Genomic DNA, 20,549 nt, shown 5'->3' on the forward strand with positions numbered 1-20,549 from the left:
CGCGCCTTGAGGCAAATTGCTGGAACTTCCCACAGCGTAACGAAATGTTCGAGGAATATTAAATGTTTTCAAATAAATTTTTATAAATATTGTAACATTGTCTAATATTTGTAAGAATTATATAAATTGAATTGCAAAGTTAAAATTATTTCTTTAAAGTATATTAAAACTTTAGTTAGAATTAAAATTAAAATCTGAATTATTTTCAATATAATTTTTTTTTTTTTTTTTAATTTTTGAAAAAAAAAATTGAGATTTTTTTTTCAAAAGCAATTATTTTGTTAAAACAAGCAGAAAGTTCTTCAAATCATTGAAATCGGACGCATAGTTTTCTCGAAAACTGCCATTATTTGCACATTCTACTCGGTATCTCCAAAACGGCTAGACCTGCCAAAATCTAATTACCCCTTCTCCCAATCATTACAAATTAAATGTTTTTTAGATAATTCAAATCGGACGCTTCGATCTCTCAAAACCTCGATTTCTATTTTCTGCACTCTTTGCTACGTATCTCCATAACGGCTGTACCTGCCTTTGTCAAAAACTAATCAGCACATCTCCCTATGAATAGGAATCGAATGTTTTTTAACCATTCAAATCGGTTGATCCGTGCACCCAAAAACGTGGACGAAAAAGTGCGGACATACAAAACACACACACATCCATTTTTTCTGAGGTATGCCAAAATGTTCAGAAACCTTCAAAACGTGAAGAAATGCAAAAATTTTCATTTTCAATTTTCGGTCCATTACTATAACACCCTATGAGAAGTTAACAAACATTATGTGCCAATGAATCTAAAACGTACATAAGTTTAATTATATCATAGTAGGTTATTATGGAGCTAAAATTAGCTCATGGAGTACGTGATTATCGCTTCTAAATTATACCTTTAATTAAACCAATTTATGTTTAATAACTTAAACGATTGAACATAGCTTGTTAGTTCTACATTAATTAGATGATATTTTGTCAGAACTAGAAATTGCACGTGTAACAGCAATAACGAGGAGAACTTTCATATATCAATATAGCAGTATCAAATGTCTACTTTGAATGTTGAATACATGTATAACACGTCTTACATTTCGGAAGCTTTATGTTTGACAAGCTACTTTTGATATCAAACTTACACTATTAGATGCAAGTAATATGTAGAACTTATTATAGTTGACAACCGCACCAAAAACTTGCTCAAAAAGATATTGATGTAAATTACAAGGTACATAATCATAAGGAATGGGGCTTAAAGGTAAAAAAATCCATCACCACTATCTCAAAAACAAGTAAAGTTAGGATGTTTTTTAACAACAATATTTGAAAGTAGGGGGGAAATGATGTGTAATTAATCATCACATCAAATCAAGCAACGTCGCTATCAGAAAATAAATGGATATATTCGAAAATCCAATACTAAAGTTTTTTTTTCGTCGTTAGTTTTTTTTGTTGTGAGCACCGTTGTTTAGTTTCCGAGGTTTTAATATAATTTTTAGGTACATATACATTTTTTAATTGTTTTATCCACATGTGGGTCGAGTAAAAAGGATCAACAAATCCTTCATTTTTTAAGGCATATTATCCTTTATTATAGCTGCAGAATATCAACTCTAGTCCAGTAGCTCTATGGAGATATCAGTTATTATAAATGCCCAATAAAATTTCTCTTTATGTAAGATATCTAACGTCAGAGCTTTTTGCCATAGATAAAAATTTTATTTGAATTTGCAGCATATAAATCTTTCAGACGTTTCATATTTCTCAAGCATTATCTTTTCTTATTCTCCGTAATTTATGGAAACACTCACATGGTATATTGAGTGCAAAATGATATTATGTGCGACAAATAATAAAAAAAAACTTATTATATACCAAATTATATAAATGCATATAAAAATTTTAACAGCATTTCAAATTGTAATATTCAAACTGTGAAAAAAACATAATTATTAATTATTTTCATAAAATAAGTTGTGTATATAAAGTAGGGTAAGTTATAGTGATCGCAAAAAATTGAAAATGAAAATTTTTGCATATCATTATGTTTCAAAGTTTACACATACTTTAGAAAAAATTGGAAAAAAGTGCGTGTGTGTGTGCGTGTGTATGGTAAGATTAAATTTTTCGTCCACGATTTCTTGCGTTTGGATCAACCGATTTGAATGATTCAAAAAGCATTCGATTCCTACTGATGGAGAGTCGTGGTGATTAGTTTTTGGCAAAGACAGGTCCATCCGTTTCAAAGATACGAGGCAAAAAGTGACAAAATTCTAAGTACTGTTTATTTGTATTGACGAAATAAATAATTGATTAAATATTTGGGGTAGATAGGCCTAGCGGTTACAGAGAAGATACAGAGAAAAATGTAAAAAAAATGATATTTGGCGGTCTAAAATGATCATTAAACATATGCACATCAAATTACTAGGTATTTTATAGATATTTTAATAATAAGAACAATTTTTATAACAATTTTTTTAGGTGTCATACCAAGATTTAATTTCTAAAGTTTACTTATATGGTTCAAGCAAATTTCAAAATCTTCAGAATTTTTTTTTCAAAAATTTAAAAAATATACAAAGTTTTATACTTCAAATATGAATTTTAAATTTACAATTTACAAGTGTATATATTTCATATGCGTTATTCTACTCGTAAGAAATATATCTTCAGATGAATTCATTCAGCATTTCTTTAATGCAAACATTTTCACATGTTTTGAGTTATAATATCGTCATTGTATATCATATGAATGAATAAAAATATATTAATTTTAATTATGTTTTTCAAAATATTTAAAACAATTGTTATAAATAATTGATCAATATTCATTGATTATTATTTTTTTTTGCTCGAATATTTGATTGTGGCGCTGAAAGTTCCAGCAATTTGCCTTAAGGCACGATGCCATGCTCCACTAGTTTGTTTGGATTAAATTGGCTTGGTTTTCATAAATATTCGTATATGATTACCTACAATTGTACACATGCACTTTCTAGTATGCTAATAGTAAATAATTTTCTTTCTTGTGCAGACCTTCATACATGATGTTACCATGAAACTTTTATCACCAGTCCCGCAGATGATACTATTTTTCTGTCCATAAGAAGCGACCACAGTCCTATGCATTATACATTATTACGTCTGATACAAAAAATGCACTAGAATTTTCCATTCTTATCCCGAGCTCTCCATAATTTACATACGTCCCTCTACGAGCAAAGCTTCATTTGTCACAGAAGAGCAACTATTCCGAATACATTTGAACATTATTTTTATATTCGTCGGCGCCCATCACATACATAACTTTTGTTTGGATAAGAACTATCATGAGTATTTCTGTTAGGAAACTTCCAACTTCTATATATATATATACTAGTGGAAAACTGTCCCGAACATCCATAGGAGAAATTGATTGGATGTTTTTAGTTAGGGAAAATGCCGAATAAATGTATTGGATCTTGAGTATAGCAGATGGATATCATCAAATGTAGAAATATAAATGGAGAAACAGACACACATATATGTGTACATACATATAATATATATATATATATATATATATATATATAACAAATGTATTCTGAGTGGATAATAGATATTAATTTGGAAATATGAACAAACAACCCTCTTTTTTGCACTAATTTATTAAATAATAATTTTCACAAACGTTTCGAGACTAGGTTTATCTCATTATCAAAGTGTTATAATTTAAAATTTAAAATATGGAAACCTAAATTAGCATTTTGTGTTATCCATTACAAGTCGCTCGATATACTGTCCTCTGCCATACTAATCACACCAAAATGCGGACACCGACGACCGTTGGTGTGGCAAAGGACAGTATATCGAGCGTATATAGTCTATAATTTTTATAATCGCGTACCCTATATTAGTTGCTCTTTGGTAATTACAATTTCCCAAAAAACCGTTTTTCTTACTAATAATTTGATAAACATTCAGTTAAAATCTTAGCTGAATTAATTTGTAAAACCTAGTTCCTATGGCACTGTTCAATCTAAAGTCATGAACTTGCTAAATATTTTATATCCAATGCCAAACAAATGAATTTTTAATGAATGAAACAAAATTCTAAATCATTGTTTTCAATAAGTAGAAATATGCTTTTGTATTTAAATAATTTAGTAAAGTAAAGCAAAATACAACATGCATAAGCTTATAAAATAATGCATATGCAATTTTGGACATATCGTGTTATTTATTAAAATAAACTATACTTATATTGTTATCTTATATTGTTTTAATTTTTGGCACATCTCAGCTATTTTTCGGCAATAATATTGTAGATATTACATTTTTAACTTACCGTAGGGTAGTTATAGTAATCGGCCAAAAATCGAAAATGAAAATTTTTGCTTTATCTTCACGTGTGTGTTTTGTATGTCCGCATTTTCTCGTTGCCTCTATTTCATTTTATTTTTTATTTTTTTATATTGCGCACTATTAACTAATCTCTGTGAATTAAATTTAAGATAAAATGTGCCGATGAACATTTCGTTTTCCTCTTTAAACATTATGAATATCACGCCACAATGCACATTTCAACTTGCATCAACGTTAGTTTTGTTAACATTACATGAAAGCTCTCGAAAGCTCTGACGCTCGGATAAGTATTCACACGTAATGGCTCAACTTTCCTCAAGAGGAAATTTATGCTTTGTGCTATGTAAATAGAATACAATATAATGAGTATCTGCATCACATGCGGAAATTTAATGCGAGCTATTTTTATAAAAAATATATTTAAAATAAAGTTATATGGAAGGTATGTGCATCTCTATCTTTGTATTTTGTCTGTATATAGAGATATAAAACATAAAGAATGCACCACATTTCTTTATGAATTCATAATTATTATAGTAAAAATTATTTATTTAACACAATGCATTTTATGTACAAATTTGGAACTAGTCATTTTAACAGTTTAGGGTTATTAAAAAGAGGAGCTAGGGGCTATTTGTCACAGGGCTAACTAGTAACAGGCGTTTTTCTATAGAGTCTTAAACGTTAATAAAATATTTGTTTGTTTCCATTGGACATGTAAATCGTCCAGCATAATACTAACCCGCAATAAACTAAACTGTGCAGATCCGTAATTTTTCACAGGTATTATAAAATTAATCTATCTCATAATTTCTGTCTGTCTGTTTGCTATAGTATTTTTAAAATTTATGTCTCTTATTATTTTAATTTAATCAATATTTGATATTGTGCAACAATTTTTGTGATTGCTAAATTGTATAAATAGTTATATTAATTAATGCAAATAATCACACCTGAGGTTATTTGTAAAAAAGAACCTTGGGTCTAGCTCTAACATATTAGAATTATTTATGGAGTCAAGTGAAAAAAATAGCAGCAATGAATAGTTTGTAAGATGTGCGCATATTTGAATGCATTATATTTGTAAACTATAATTAATCCTTTCCACTCGGATGCCGCCGCTCTGGCGACAATTTTTATATCAGTTTCGCAATTTTCGAGTGATAAGGGTTAGCTATAGTTTGAATTGATGTATGAAAAAAATTACTTAGAAACAATTCAATTTTAAGTAAATTGTAACACCACACTTTTTCTAGAAATTAAATAATTGTGAAATAATGAATAATAGTTGTGGAATTATTTTTTCTCGATTCGGTAGATGAATAGTTACAGCATCTATCCATCTTTATTTAGTAGAAATTTAATTAGTGGATCTTAATATATATATATATATATATATATAAATATATATATATATATTTAATATATATAAAATATATATATATATATATATATATATGTATATATATATATATATATATATATTAACAAAGAAACTGTTATAGTATTCCCCTATCTCTCCAATTTAGTGTCGCTGAGCAATTTTTAATTTACACAAGATATTTTTGATTTCATATTTGTGCTATATGAAATATGAAATTTCAAAAATAATTAAATTCAGATTTTACGTACATTTTGATCATATTTTTCGTTCAAAGTATCAAAATTCCACTATATAAAATATATAATATTGATTCATTCAGAAATATAACAATACCTTTGCAAATGTTTTATGAATTGCTTTGAAAAATGTAATTTTCTGGCGCAATATCAATATTTTATGTATAGAAAAATATTATAAAACATTAAAGTTAATAATAATTAACTTCCCGAAGGAGACTGATTTCAAAAATTTAAAAGCCATTTGATGTATTTCAATGAGGACTATCGTTTGCCAGTTTTGTACGACGATCTGTCAAGCCGTTTCTTTGTAATTTGAAAAAAAGTCGCCCACATTTAAGCTCATCCTACCGAACCGATTTTCAAAAATCAAAAACTGTTCGAAAGATATTAGTTGGGAATGATACTGATTAGTTTTAGGTGCAAATCTACCGAGCCGTTTTCTTGTAATTAACAGTTAAAAAAAAATAAGCCGATTTTTATGGAACTTTTTTTGGCGATATATATCATGGTCTTATAGAACTTACTGAAATATTACAAGTGGTTTAATTTTAAAAATTCATCAAAGTTTGAGAAAATGAGTAGTTTTTTTGACGTTTGTTAAAATTAAAATTAGACGATTTACTTGGTATAACGATAGAGTACTTGGTCTTGATGAACATACTAAACCATTAAAATCCAACAGAAACTGGTTCAGTTATAAAAGTTATTGATTTTTGAAAATTTGCTCTTAGAAAATACCCTGATTTAACGTGTTCGTTCGTTTTTAATTATGTGCAATAAATCCACACGGAATACTTTTAATCACTCATAAATTAATTTATTTTTTATTGATCAAGTCGATTATTCACACATATCGGAAAGTTCGTGCAACTTGCCTCAAGGCAAAATACCAATACCAACTAGTTTTATTAATTGCTTTAAGTGAGTTCATAAAGAGCATTTGTATAGCAATATTGGTCACGAGTAGGTACTTTTTGTTTAATTTTGAACCAAAATTTCAGTTGTGGCATGTTATGAAACATTCTAGGATAAATTTTAAGCCATAGTTCATATCGTTTTGACATTGATAGACGTAAGGGTTACAAATAAAATGACTGACAGAATTTCGTTTGGCAATAAGGATTATATGACTTCGAGTACCCGGCTCTAAAATTGACGTCAGGTCGCTCCATGGTCCCGATGGGTACATATTTGCGTAGGTACACTACATCAGGGGAGTGTTTAATATTGAGTCTGTATTCTTGACATACATTTAATGGATAATATAAACCCCATAAAAAGAGCAAGTGAACACGCTGATACATGGATTGACTAATATTTATATTTATTGATGTTGGATTAATTAGATGGTTTAGATCAGGTAGTAGAGCCAGCGGTTTATTGTAACAGGGCTAAATAGTAACAGGTGTATTTCAAAAAGGCTTTGAACTATATTAAAATATTTTTTGTCTCGATTGGATTAGTAAATCGTCCTACATAATATTGTCGTTGCAACTTGCTACTGTCATGTAGTAAACAGAATTGTGCATAATAGTTTCTGGTAGAAAACTATATAAATTTTTAACTTCCCATAGGATAAGTTATAGTAATAGCAAAAAAATCAAAAATGAGAATTTTTATATATCTTTAGGTTTCAAAAGTTTCTGAATATTTTAATTAATAAATAAAACATTATGCTGTGGATTTATTCATATGGGAAAAGTTCTATAAAATTTTTTAATTACAATAGTTTATATTTTAATTTAAAGTATCCAGTTTCATACATTCATTAGGAAGTTTAATGTTTATTACATTCATTAGGAAGTTTAATGTTTATATATGATCATTAAACTGTTTCAAATATCAAATTGCATGTTGTCTCATGATATGGTTAATGTTTTACTTGATTTAATTTTTCGTATAACAGTAAACATACAAATTTTATAACTCACTTTTTTAATTTACCGACATATGAACATAATACTGAATTAATAAATTAAATTAACTGATTATAATAATTGAATATAATTGCTGTAAAAATCTGTTTTTTTACATAACTCAGGGTTCAATACCACAATAAAATATTTTTTAAATTTAACCAATAAATTATTAATAACGAAAATAAATTCAATTTATATTGTTTTAAGTCGGAATTTATAGAAAAACTTCTCGTTAATAATATTCTAAATTTAGTTTTTTTCTTTCTTAATTTCTTTTGCAGGTATTTACCCGTACGTGAACCAAAATGTAATAAATATTTGTAATATATTAAAATTTAAAATAATATTGATAAAATCTATTAAACGATTTGGCTTGATACATATGGTGTAAAATTATCAAAAAATATTGAAATAAACAACATCTAAGTTGAAACTAAATCAATCTTTTAGCATATTTAAAGCTTTTTCAGAATACTGCATTATAAAAAACTTTAGAAGAAATTCTTTTAAGATATTTTTCAAGTTTCCTGTCGTAAATTTAACTTAATCTGCGGTTTTCATCACGATTTATAAAGTAGGACATTTATTATGAAAAACTCAGTGCATGTTTTCCAGTTTACGTCTCGAAAATTCTGGCAAAAATAATGCAGCAATAAATATACACATAAGAAGAGTTAGGATATTCTACATAATTTAATTTTAGTATACACTTAATGAATGTCAATAATATATTTTTTTCAATAAGTAAACTAATACACTTGATTATATATTGATTATATTCACCATTATTTTCTTTGTAATCATATTTTAATTTTTATTAATAATTTTTAATTCCGCTATTTTATCAACATTTTGCGCGCGGCCCATTTTTCAAAAATTTAATCAATTTTTATAATTAAACCACTCCTCGTAGGCCTATAATATTTTAAGGTGTTTGGTTTGACTATCAACACTATTTCCATGCAAAGTGTTATCAAAATCCGAGAAGAGTAAACCTGAGGTTCTCCTTGTCAGTAAAATAAACGAAACAGTGGTAACAAGAAAAGTTCGAATACAAGAAGTATTATTTATTATTTCGTATATGATACAAATCAGAATTAACAGTTCATATTAAAATAAATTAAATTATCTAACCTTTTATGAAATCCACAGCCATCTCCAATCCATATGTATCCTTATCACAATCGTCCAGGATATGCGCACCTATTGTAATATTTGGCAAAAGTTCTGGGTCAGAATTTACCCGATCCAAAGTGTACAGCATTGCCTCCAAAGCCTTTTGAAATACAATTAAATGTTAATTTTCAAAACTTTGTTAACAAATTATTCATTGTACATATGATTAAAATAATAAAAATAGTTGGTATTGGTATTTTGCCTTGAGGCAAGTTACATGAACTTCCCAATATGTGTAATTAATTGACTTAATCAATAAAAAATAAATTAATTTATGAGTGATTAAAAGTATTCCGAGTTGATTTATTACACATAATTGAAAACGAACGATCACGTTAACTCGGAGTATTTTCTAAAAGCAAATTTTCCAAAATCAATAATTTTTATATTTGAACCAGTTTATTGTAGGACTTTAATGGTTTAGTATGTACATTAAGACCAAGTACTCTATTGTTATACCAAGTAAATCGTCTAATTTTAATTTTAACAAACGTTAAAAAAACTAATCATTTTCTAAAACTTCGATGAATTTTTAAAATTGAACTACTTGTCGTAAGATCGTAATATTTCAGTAAGCTCTATAAGATCATGATATATATTGCCAAAAAAGTTCCATAAAAATCGGCTTAAATATTTTTTTCAACAGTTAATTTTAAGAAAACGGCTCGGTAGATTTTCACCTAAAGCTAATTAGTATCATTCCCAACAAAAGTCTTTTGAACAGTTTTTGATTTTTCAAAATCGATTCGGTAGTATGAGCTTAAATTTGGACGGAGAGTTTAACACTTTTTTCCAAATTACAAAGAAACGGCTAGGCCGATCGTCGCACAAAACTGAGAAACAATAATCCTCATTGAGATACATCAAATGGTTTTTAAATTTCTGAAATTGGTTCAGGCGTTTTTAAGAAAATGTCGATTGAAGGTCTGATTTTGACAAATGCCAAAAAACGATACTAATTTTTGCAAACTTTGACGAATTTTTAAAGTTAAACGAGTTGCCGTAAGGCAGTAATATTTTAGTATGATCTATAAGACTATGGTATCTACCGTTAAAAAAAAAAGATAAACATAGTCGAATTTTTTTTTTTAAACTTTATTACAAGAAAACAGCCCGGCCGATCTTTACCAAAAACTAATCAGCACGATTTCCAACCAATATCTTTCAAACGGTTTTCGAATTTTCAAAGTTGATTCAGAATTACGGGCTAAAACGTGGACGAAATTTTTTCACTTTGAAGCCGTTCAAGTATTACGTAAGCAATATAGGGCGGCGGGGGGTTGTTGATTTGCTTATTTTGTTGAAATGGGAGGCAGGGGAGTCTGGATGATGATTACGTCATAGGTAGTATCTATATTTTTTTTACATTAATTGCAAAATGTTTACGTAAGCATGAGGGTAGGGGATAAAAGCTTTGCATACTTTTGCTGACAAGGGGGATAGGGAGGTAAATAATTGTAATAAATCTGCTTACGTAATACTTGAATGATCCCTTTCACATTTCGGCTTAAACTTTGTATAATGTTTTTCAAATGTTGGAGCGTATATATGAATGTATGACTACCTATTATATCGACTATTCACGATTTACAATTCATAGGCACGTGACAAAAATAGAATTATCAAATAAGAAATATTAAAAAATACCTGAACTCCACCCTGAGGCATAACTGGTCCGCACGTCACCGAGTCTTCTCTGGAATGCACCATCATCAATCCCCCCAAAACTAAGTCGCCCTCCACGACCGCCGCACGCTTTACGGGCCACAATGGAGCATTGACACCACTGCCCGTTTCAAATAACTCTCCAGTATCCGATACCAAGCCACTGCCACTATTATTATAAGAAAAATCATTTGATCTTTTCCTGAATTTATATTTAAAATTGTTATAGCCATTTATTTCAATTTGAGTTTCCGTAGAATATTTGAGCTGACCATTATCTCGGTTTGAGTTTTCTATTACCGGACCGCTTGTTCGAGTAAAAATAATATCTAGAGGAATCGTCGATGTTTCCTCTTTTGTGAGCGTAACAGATGCTAGAATTGATTTTCTAGAATTTTCCAATATTTTCGTGTTAGTATACTTCGGTTGAGCTTTTAGAAGTTTGTGCTTCTCATATTTTATTTCAGGTTGTGCCTTTCTTGCTAATATATGATGGTGTGTCAAGCGTTTTGCATTTTCCGATTTTCCAATTCTTGTAGAATTCAGGGATATAGAAGCAACTGTCTGTTGCGAGTGATTCGATAAAAGTTTTTGAACGTTTTGAAGCGTATTGTTCGTGGATGCACTTATATTATTGAATATTTGAACATTATGTGATGCACTATAGGAGCTATTTTTATCTTGATGCATTGTTTGCTTTTCAGTAGTATATCCTTCAGATTTTTTCCGGATAATCGATAAGTCAACATTGGGATCCGATGTAGTTTCAGTATTTTTAGCAACATTTCCAGCAAATATTTTATTTTTGGTAGTTGTTGTCCGATTGTGATTGGTACTATGAATAGATGCTGTCATATTGGAATCATTTTTGGTATTATTTAATTGCAATTGCCCGGATATTTTGCTCACAAGTAGCATCGAAAGGAATACCCAAAGCCAAAATAATGACATTGCATAATTATTTCTGTCTTGTATTTGGTTTCAACTATTTCGGCACCTGAAACAAAAAGTATCCATAATAAATATAAATTATAAGAATTAAAAAAAAAAAAAATAAATAAAATATTTGTCATTATTAGTGTTACTAGTAATAAAATAAATCCCCAAATGGTGTGGGTGCAATCAAAGTTTGAGGAACTAGTGGTGTGTGGCATCGTGCCTTAAGGCAAATTGTTGGAACTTCCAGTACCCTAACGAACTGTTTAAGTATTAAATATTTTGAGATAAATTATTATAAATACATTAACATTATCTAATATTTATTTTTAAGAATTATATAAACTGAATTACAAAGTTAAAATTATTTATTTAGAGTATATTTATTTAGAACTTTAGCCAGAAATAAAATTAATATCTAAATTATTTTCGATACACAAAAAAAATTTTGAAATATTTTTTTTTCCGAAAAGCAATTATTTTGTTAAAACAAGCAGAATTTTTTTGAATCATTCAAATCGGATACTCCGTAAGTGTGTACGTTTTTAATTTCTGCTTATTTGTGAACTGAGCCAATTAAAATTATTGCTATTAAATGATAATCATATTACTGTTATCATTCAAATTTAAAGTCATATATTAAAAGTTCTTTGCCTCATTTTGAGGAAAGTATGATATTAAATTTTTTATACAAATCGTAATGCGTAAAACTTGGATTTTATCATGATCATATATTAAATATGAGCAAAATTTTAAGAGAAGCAGATAATCTTAAAATAGCATAATCATAAAAGAAAGTGTTTAACTTAATGAGTAATTTTATAAAATCAAGTTTCTTATCAAACTTTAAAACACTTTTGCTTAAATATTGCAAGAAAATACTCGAATTGAATTTGAAACACGTAGATAAAAACATTAGTCGAGTTCTAAAATTAAAAATATGCTATACCTGCAACAAATATTCTAAATTACCGAAAATTAGTTTCGAAATAAACTTCAATTTAAAAGTATATATTATCATTGTATTGTATACAATACTATATATAGAATGAATAAACTCAAATCAAGTTAATAATATATTGTTGTTATTCTTAAAAAATTAAATAGTTATTGAAATACAATATTATTTTACACATTACTGAATATTTAATAGAATTACTGAATGCCTTCTTGGCTGTTGTAATTGGTAGGAAATAATAAAAATATATATTAGGTTGCATTTTTCTATTACTCTATGAATCATTTATTAGAATTTATAGCATTTAAAATATATCACTAATGATAAATAACTTTCCTGATAAAAAATTAAAAAAAATAATTTAGTCATTATTTATAAAAAATTATTTTTTAAGTAAATAGTTAAAATTATATAATTATCAGTAAAATATTGTGAATATTATATCGAATGGTAAACAACTATTGAGTTGTTTTTCTAACATGCGCCTTTAGTATACAATGTTTCTTTACGGCCGACAATTGTAAATTTGACAAATTTATTGAATGTTCTTAACTGGACGAATAAAAAAAAGTCTGATTTTTACAAAATCAAAGTTTCACAATACAAATTTTGCATTTCGAAACCACTTTAACGCAAAACTAACACAACATTGAGAGTCATCAAATTTTATTTTGCAAACAAATCTGTTGCATTTCATGTATTTTGGATATTGATGAATAAAAAAAACAAACGAATTTTTTATGCACTATTTTATATGTATCATGTAAATCACTATTTCTTCAGAAATCAGATTTGGAATATATCTTCCTATGATTACACTTGAAATCATTCGCCGATTTGCGAAAATGACAGAAAACGTAGTCACATTAGTATAAAACTTTTCTAGGGTATATATATATATATATATATATACACCTTACTACTGTTAGAATTTGATCGATAGAAGTTACTGTTACTGACAGCAAGTTTTGGACATTAAATGAAGTATTTTAACCGATTGCTACAAAAGAAATTTTGGCAATGATTTAGACAGATAAATACATATATTCCACCAATACATTCATCCAAACAATATAAATACGTTTGTTGACTTGTTTCATTTATGTAATTCTAATTTGTTATTCGGCATATATTCATTATTATACGACATGCAACTATGGGAATCAGCATCAAAATCAAACGTATTAAATATTCAAAGATGTTGAAATAAATTAACCAAAAAGTTTCGAAATTGGTTAATCCATAAAGACGCATCAACACAGTAAGCAATGAAATACGTACTCATTCAGACAAATACAAAAAGCTTCTTCGTGGATCACCCGAACTCCTTTACCAAATAAATTTGCTACAACACTACTAGAGCCAGATCGAGAAAAAAGGTCATTATATATTAAATTCTGTCAATTTCAGAATCACTGACATTGGTCAGAAAATTTTGTGCTTTCAAAATAATACTCCTTATCCTGTACCTAAAATTTTCAATTAAAATTAGTGTAAAATTATCACACAGTGAAAAGTTAGAAGAATCAATAATTATATAATTGTGAACAAATCCAACGCTATTTGTTTGAATTTAAAGTATCGTATCATTTGTTGAATTTATGTGCCTTTAATAAGTTGACTAATCATGAACAAATTTCTAATAGTGTACTTAGTATTTTAAATTCTATATCAATATCCATAGTTTTATATTAAAAATTGACTATTATTAATTTTCTTACAATTTTCTATAAGATGCAGCACTACAGACACTACTACTATTTAATTTATTTTCTTGAAAAGCTCATATTTTTGGGTTCTTTCTATGGCTCATCGAAATGAGCTTAAGAGCTTATATAGTATGTTTCATGTTGACGTACCTTTGACATAACCCGGGGTCATATATTATTACTTACATCTTTGTGCCTATAATAAAACTTTCATATTTACGTATTGAAAGTTCTTGCACGAATGGAAAAATATGAAAAGCGCCATTCATAAATATTATTACACGTCTGAACATATACCGAATATATTTTCGAATTTCTTTGCTGCCAGGTGCTCAAATGCTTCCAAAATTATAAAAAAAAATTTCTAAATTATTTAGCTCTAAATATTAACTTTAAGATAGTCCGCAAACCAACTAAAATTCTTGTTTTTTTTTTCAAAGTAAATACTTATTTTATAAAATATGATGGATTTTTGTTGTTTTTTGATTGCGATCAAAATAAGCAAATACAATGTTCTTCTCAAAATTTTGATTTACTTGTGGCCAATTTATGAAATTCTAAAAAACAAATGGAACTTCACCCATGTTATTTTCATAAGAAAATTTGGTTGGAGTGCGGACTATCTTAAAGGTAATTTTGAGAGCTAAAGCTTTCAGAATTTTATTTTATCATTTTGGAAGCATTTGAGCTCCAGGGAGCAAAAAAATAAAAAATATCCATATTAAGGGCCACCCTAATATACATATATACTAGTTGCACCCGATCACGCGTTGCAGTTATCAAGATTTAAAATAGTGCACATATCTATTGCGGTTGATTTCGAAACTGTATTAGATGCATCATGAAGTGAAATATCCCATTCAGCATCTCAATATAGTAATTATACTACAAAAACCGAACAACATACATTACAGCACATAACACCAACAACCAACAATCGATAAAGTCAAAATCCTTAGAACATATATAACATACAATACCTAAAATAACTAGTGGGATGCATGGCATCGTGCCTTAAGGCAAATTGCTGGAACTTTCCGTAACAAAAATTATTTTCTTTTTAAAAAAGATTAACATTTTGAAAAAAAAATTACTCTGAAAAAATTAGATTTTTGAGAAACTATAAATTTTTGACAAAAATTTACTTTTTTTTGAAAAAAAAGACTTTCTGAAAAAAAAATAGTTTTGAAATATTTTGGAAGTTCTGAACTTTTTTCAAAGCAATCGTACTGTTTTAACTGCACGGAGATGAAATATCGAAGCGCGTAAGCGCCGCGTTGCCGGCCAACGGATAAACACTGGTACGGAACCCATAGGAATGTAAACAAAATTTATACTTATTGTTAAAATCTCTATAAAATATCTGATAATTTGATGTGCATATGTCCAATGATCATTTTTGACCGCCAAATGGCATTTTTTTTTACTTTTTTTACTAGATCTCCGAAACCGCTAGACCTGCCTCCATGAAAATTTGATCAGTTCTTCATCTTGTTAATAGAAGTAAAATGTTTTTTTAATTATTCAAATCGAACGCTCCGTTCTCTTAACAACTGAGTTACCGTTTTTGGCACTTTTTGCCCCATATCTTCGGAACGGATAGACCTGCCTTCGCCAAAAACTTATCAGCACGTCTCCTTATCAATACGAATCGAATGTTTTTTTGAATTATCCAAATCGCTTCATCCGTGTTCCCGAAATCGTCGACGAAAATTTGTATCCGCACACACACATGCACGCACACACACATACACACATGCATCTATTTTTATTTTACGTGATATGCAAAAATGTTCAAAAGGTTTTGAAACGTAAAGATATATAAAAATTTTCATTTTCGATTTTTTTGCGATTACTATAACTTGCCCTAAGGGAAGTTAAAAATTGTAGAAATTTATATTGCCATACATTTCGGTATATTATCTCATGTCATGTTCAGTGGAATGTAAATTTCATGTGTCTATATATATATATATATATATATATATATATATATATATATATATATACTTGTGATAATGTGTATATTTTTGTTGTTTTTCGACATATCCTGGCGGTAATATCCTTTTCCACTAATAGTCCTACAAGCTTTCGCAATTTAATCGCTACAGGCGAATCAAGTTAGCACACACAAAAACACTTTCGGCAGATTACCAACTCGCATTGCCAGTTCGTGCATTTAGATAATATATGTTTTATGCTGCATATAGATGTATAAATATAAATTTATATATGTATGTATATATATATATATATATATATATATAATGTACTGCCATATAGTAACTTATTCGACTTAGAATGTGGGGATGTAATTGAATAGTCACAAAATTCTATTAGAGAGATAAAAGAAAGAACAAGTATGTCTGAGCTTGATTACTTGAGGCAAAAAGTAAATAAATTAGTCCCAAGTTACTCTTGAAAATAACATCTTTATACAAATCGAATCGTCTGGTCATGTTGAGGATCTAAATTGTTTAGTAAGCAACTTAGCATCAAATACTTCAATGCTATTTTTATAATATTTATATTTTCTCATAAAGTCTTTCTTCACATAAACACTACTCTTAAAATGTTTTGAAATTTCATGAAGCATTTTGATAACTTAATGCAACATCATCAAAAATTTATCTTAATCTTTTAAAAAATGTTGCACTATCACAATAAAAATGTAAAATGATTCGGTAAAAGTAGAATATTTTATTCGATATGATAATTAAATAAGAAAATTTTGCAAGTTTATATATTGAACATCTATCTATTTGCTATATTGTGCAAAATTAAGATATAAAATTTAAGAAAATATGAACATCTATTCAATTATCATTATTTATTAATTTCATTATTACGATCATATCTTAAACAATATTTATGATAGCATCTTTTTTAGATATTTAAATAGTAAAATATGTGAATACCCAAGACCAAAAATATAGTAAATTGAGAACATGATATCAAATACTTAAAAACAAAAATATAATGTACTTATGCATTCTAGAACTTATAAAAATAACTATTTGTTTAAACTACTGAGTTTTTATATTTGTATTAATCACATATTTGATAAATCTCAATTTCGTAATAGCCTACGCTGCTATTTTTTCAATATGTAACATGTTGTAAACACAATTTTCTTGTGGACTTGTAAAAAATGTTATTAGTATAATAAATTTGAAATATCATTTAATATCGTTTTTGGAAGGGATGAAAATGCCCCGATTTACCACAGGGCGCGATAGATGATTTCAGCGCTTTTCGTGCCGTTTAATTTTATGTTATGAGATTTTTCACACATGAATATTGCTTGTAGTTACATTTATATATATATATATATATATATATATATATATATATATAAGCGTATGATTTATGAAGAGCTCATACTTCAGGTTAAGTGTTCTGAACAAAAAATATTTGTAATCATTTTGGAAAATTCAACTAATAATATTTCAACATTTATTACGTGTTGGGGATCAGATTGGGTGTTACTCTCGGTACCAAATTGCATAAATTTCTACAAGTTTTATTTCATGTATTGTCCTGCAGATTGGTTGGGATGTATGTTGTTGGTTTTTACAGTATAATTATTGCTACTAAGCTTATAAACTTATATTATTCTAACTGGCCAGGCTAAAATATTTCTGTTGAATTTCTACAGGAGACTTACATGAAAAAATCACATCCTAAAGAAACCATTACAGCTTGAAAACAATTTTAAAATACTATTCTGGCTGTGGTGTCCCAAGTCTAAACTATATACTTACAACAAACTTTTGGTAGTCATAAAACCAATATGGACTTACGATCTACCTCTCTGGGATAGTGCAAGTCGAACCAACATAAACATCCTACAGAGATTACAGAACAAAATCTTTAGGAAAATATTGGAGGCACCCAAGTACATTCCTAATTGGCACATCGATCGTGACTGTAATATATACATAATAGCTGAAGAAATCAAAAGATTCGCATCCAAATACAAGACAATATTAGAAAACCATTCCGATAAACTTGCGAAAAACCGGCTCTCTACAAATACTATTAGAAGATTAAGAAGATTTACATTTTAGATTTATATTTTACAAAATGACTACTACTGGGTTTTTCTACACTTTTACACGCAGTTGTTGTAACTGAATGGAAATAAAAACAAATGTTTCGTTAAATAGTTTTGCACAATTATCAGCCAAGCCGCTTGTGCAGTTAGTATTTTTCCTAAATATGAAATAAAATATTACTAAAATGGATTCTGTCTATAATCATACAAGGTTCCAACTAAATTCTAACTCAATTATTACTAAAATCTTCTAATTCCTAGATCACCGTGCTAGATTTCCAAGCACATACACACATATACCTTTTGACTTGAAACTTTGAGAAAACATAAAATTATTATTACAAATCGCATTTTTTGGCGAAAACAAACTATTCCTTCTAAAAAGTTAAAAAATCTTCAGGTGGAGACAACTCAAGGTCATAAGTTTATAGTTTCTATCATTTTCGCTCATCATTAGTCTCCTTACGCCAATATAGAACAACATCTAAATCCCACAGGTAAATTCACACAATTAATCACATCTATATTTGTATTTTCTAAATAATGTATGTAATACAAGATTGCTTTGTGTAATCAAAGTCTTGTGTTTACTTAAATGTCTGTTAGACCGCCCTTCGCGTTATGTGCAAATATTTCGCGGCTGTTTATAATTTTCACAATTTCTGCGCGCAGGGAGGGAAATAAATTATCAAACAAAGTCGTGCAAAATAAACACATAATTTGGTTTCTGTATTTTGCTGAGTTATGAAAGCACATCACGGTTATTTATCTACCGTGGAAACTTTGGAAACGATATAACTTACGTGAGAATAACAAATAGATGATTGCGATATTCGAGCAATTTAGATCTAGTTGATGTTGCAGATGTAGAACCATCTTCTTGGGCAGATCTTGTTTGCAAATATTTGTAAAGTTATTGCGTATCTACTTATGAATATAAATAAGTAGACACGTAAAACAGAAGTGTTGTACAGTGTATCATTCTAATTGCAAACTAGTGGGGCGCATGACATCGTGTCTTGAGGCAAATTGCTGGAACTTCCCATACCAAAAATTATTTTTTTTAAAAAGATTAACATTTTTGAAAAAAATTTACTCTAAAACAATTAGATTTTTGAGAAACTATGAATTTTTGACAAAAATTTACTTTTATTTGAAAAAAGACTTTTTGAAGAAAAATTTATTTTAAAATATTTTGGAAATTCTGAACTTTTTTTCAAAGCAATCGTACTGCTTTAACTGCATAGAGACGAAACGTAAACGCCGCGTCGCCGTCTAACGGATAAACATTGGTACGGAACCCATAGAAAAGTAAACAAAATTTATACTTATTGTTAAAATCTCTATAAAATATCTAATAATTTGATGTGCATATATGTAATGATCATTTTTGACCGCCAAATGGCATTTTTTTTTACTTTTTTTACTAGATCTCCGAAACCGCTAGATCTGCCTTCATGAAAATTTGATCAGTTCTGCATCTTATTAATACAAGTAAAATGTTTTCTGAATAATTCTAATCGGACGCTTCGTTCTTTTAAAAATTGAGTTTCCGTTTTTGGCACTTTTTGCCCCATATATTCGAAACGGCTAGACCTGCCTTCGTCAAAAACTAATCAGCACGTCTCCTTATTTTTTGAATTATTCAAATCTCTTCATCCGTGTTCCCAAAATCGTCGATGAAAATTTGTATCCGCACACACACACACATACACGTACACACACATACACACACATACATCCATTTTTTCTAAGGTATACTAAAATGTTCAGAAGGTTTTGAAACAAAGATATATGAAAATTTTCATTTTCGATTTTTTTGCGATTACTATAACTTGCCCTACGGGAAATTAACTATAACTAGTGGTATAAGGCATCGTGCCTTAAGGCAAATTGCTAGAACTTCCCGTACCTTAAAGAAGTTATTTCCAAGTATAATACAAATATTCCGTACCTTATTTTTAAGTATAATATAAACAGAATTGCAAAGTTAAAATTATTTATTTGAAATTTGTAAGTGATGTTTAGAACTTTAGCTAGAATTAGAATTAAAAACGAATTATTCTTGAATTTTTAAATTTAAAAGAGCAATCATTTTATCAACACAAGCAGAAAGTTTTTTAAAACATCCAAATCGGATGCTTAGATCTTTCAAAAACTGCCAT

General features: G+C 28.4%; 1 protein-coding gene across 1 annotated transcript in view; it reads right to left on the reverse strand.

The window, feature by feature from the left end:
• LOC113386976 (metabotropic glutamate receptor 2-like) overlaps nucleotides 1–20,549 on the reverse strand; it is an 82,998-nt gene that overhangs the window by 22,903 nt on the left and 39,546 nt on the right. Inside the window, exons 2-3 of the mRNA XM_026624734.1 lie at nucleotides 10,707–11,721; nucleotides 9,018–9,159 (exon numbers count right to left, since the gene is read on the reverse strand). Of these exons, the coding sequence (XP_026480519.1) occupies nucleotides 9,018–9,159; nucleotides 10,707–11,675 (1,111 nt within the window). The 5' untranslated portion in view covers nucleotides 11,676–11,721. The remainder of the gene's footprint in view (nucleotides 1–9,017; nucleotides 9,160–10,706; nucleotides 11,722–20,549) is intronic.

The sequence above is a fragment of the Ctenocephalides felis genome, unplaced genomic scaffold (genome assembly GCF_003426905.1).
Source record: "Ctenocephalides felis isolate EL2017-DRISC unplaced genomic scaffold, ASM342690v1 CF-g0.4_SCAFFOLD_03571, whole genome shotgun sequence".
NCBI lineage: Eukaryota > Metazoa > Arthropoda > Insecta > Siphonaptera > Pulicidae > Ctenocephalides > Ctenocephalides felis.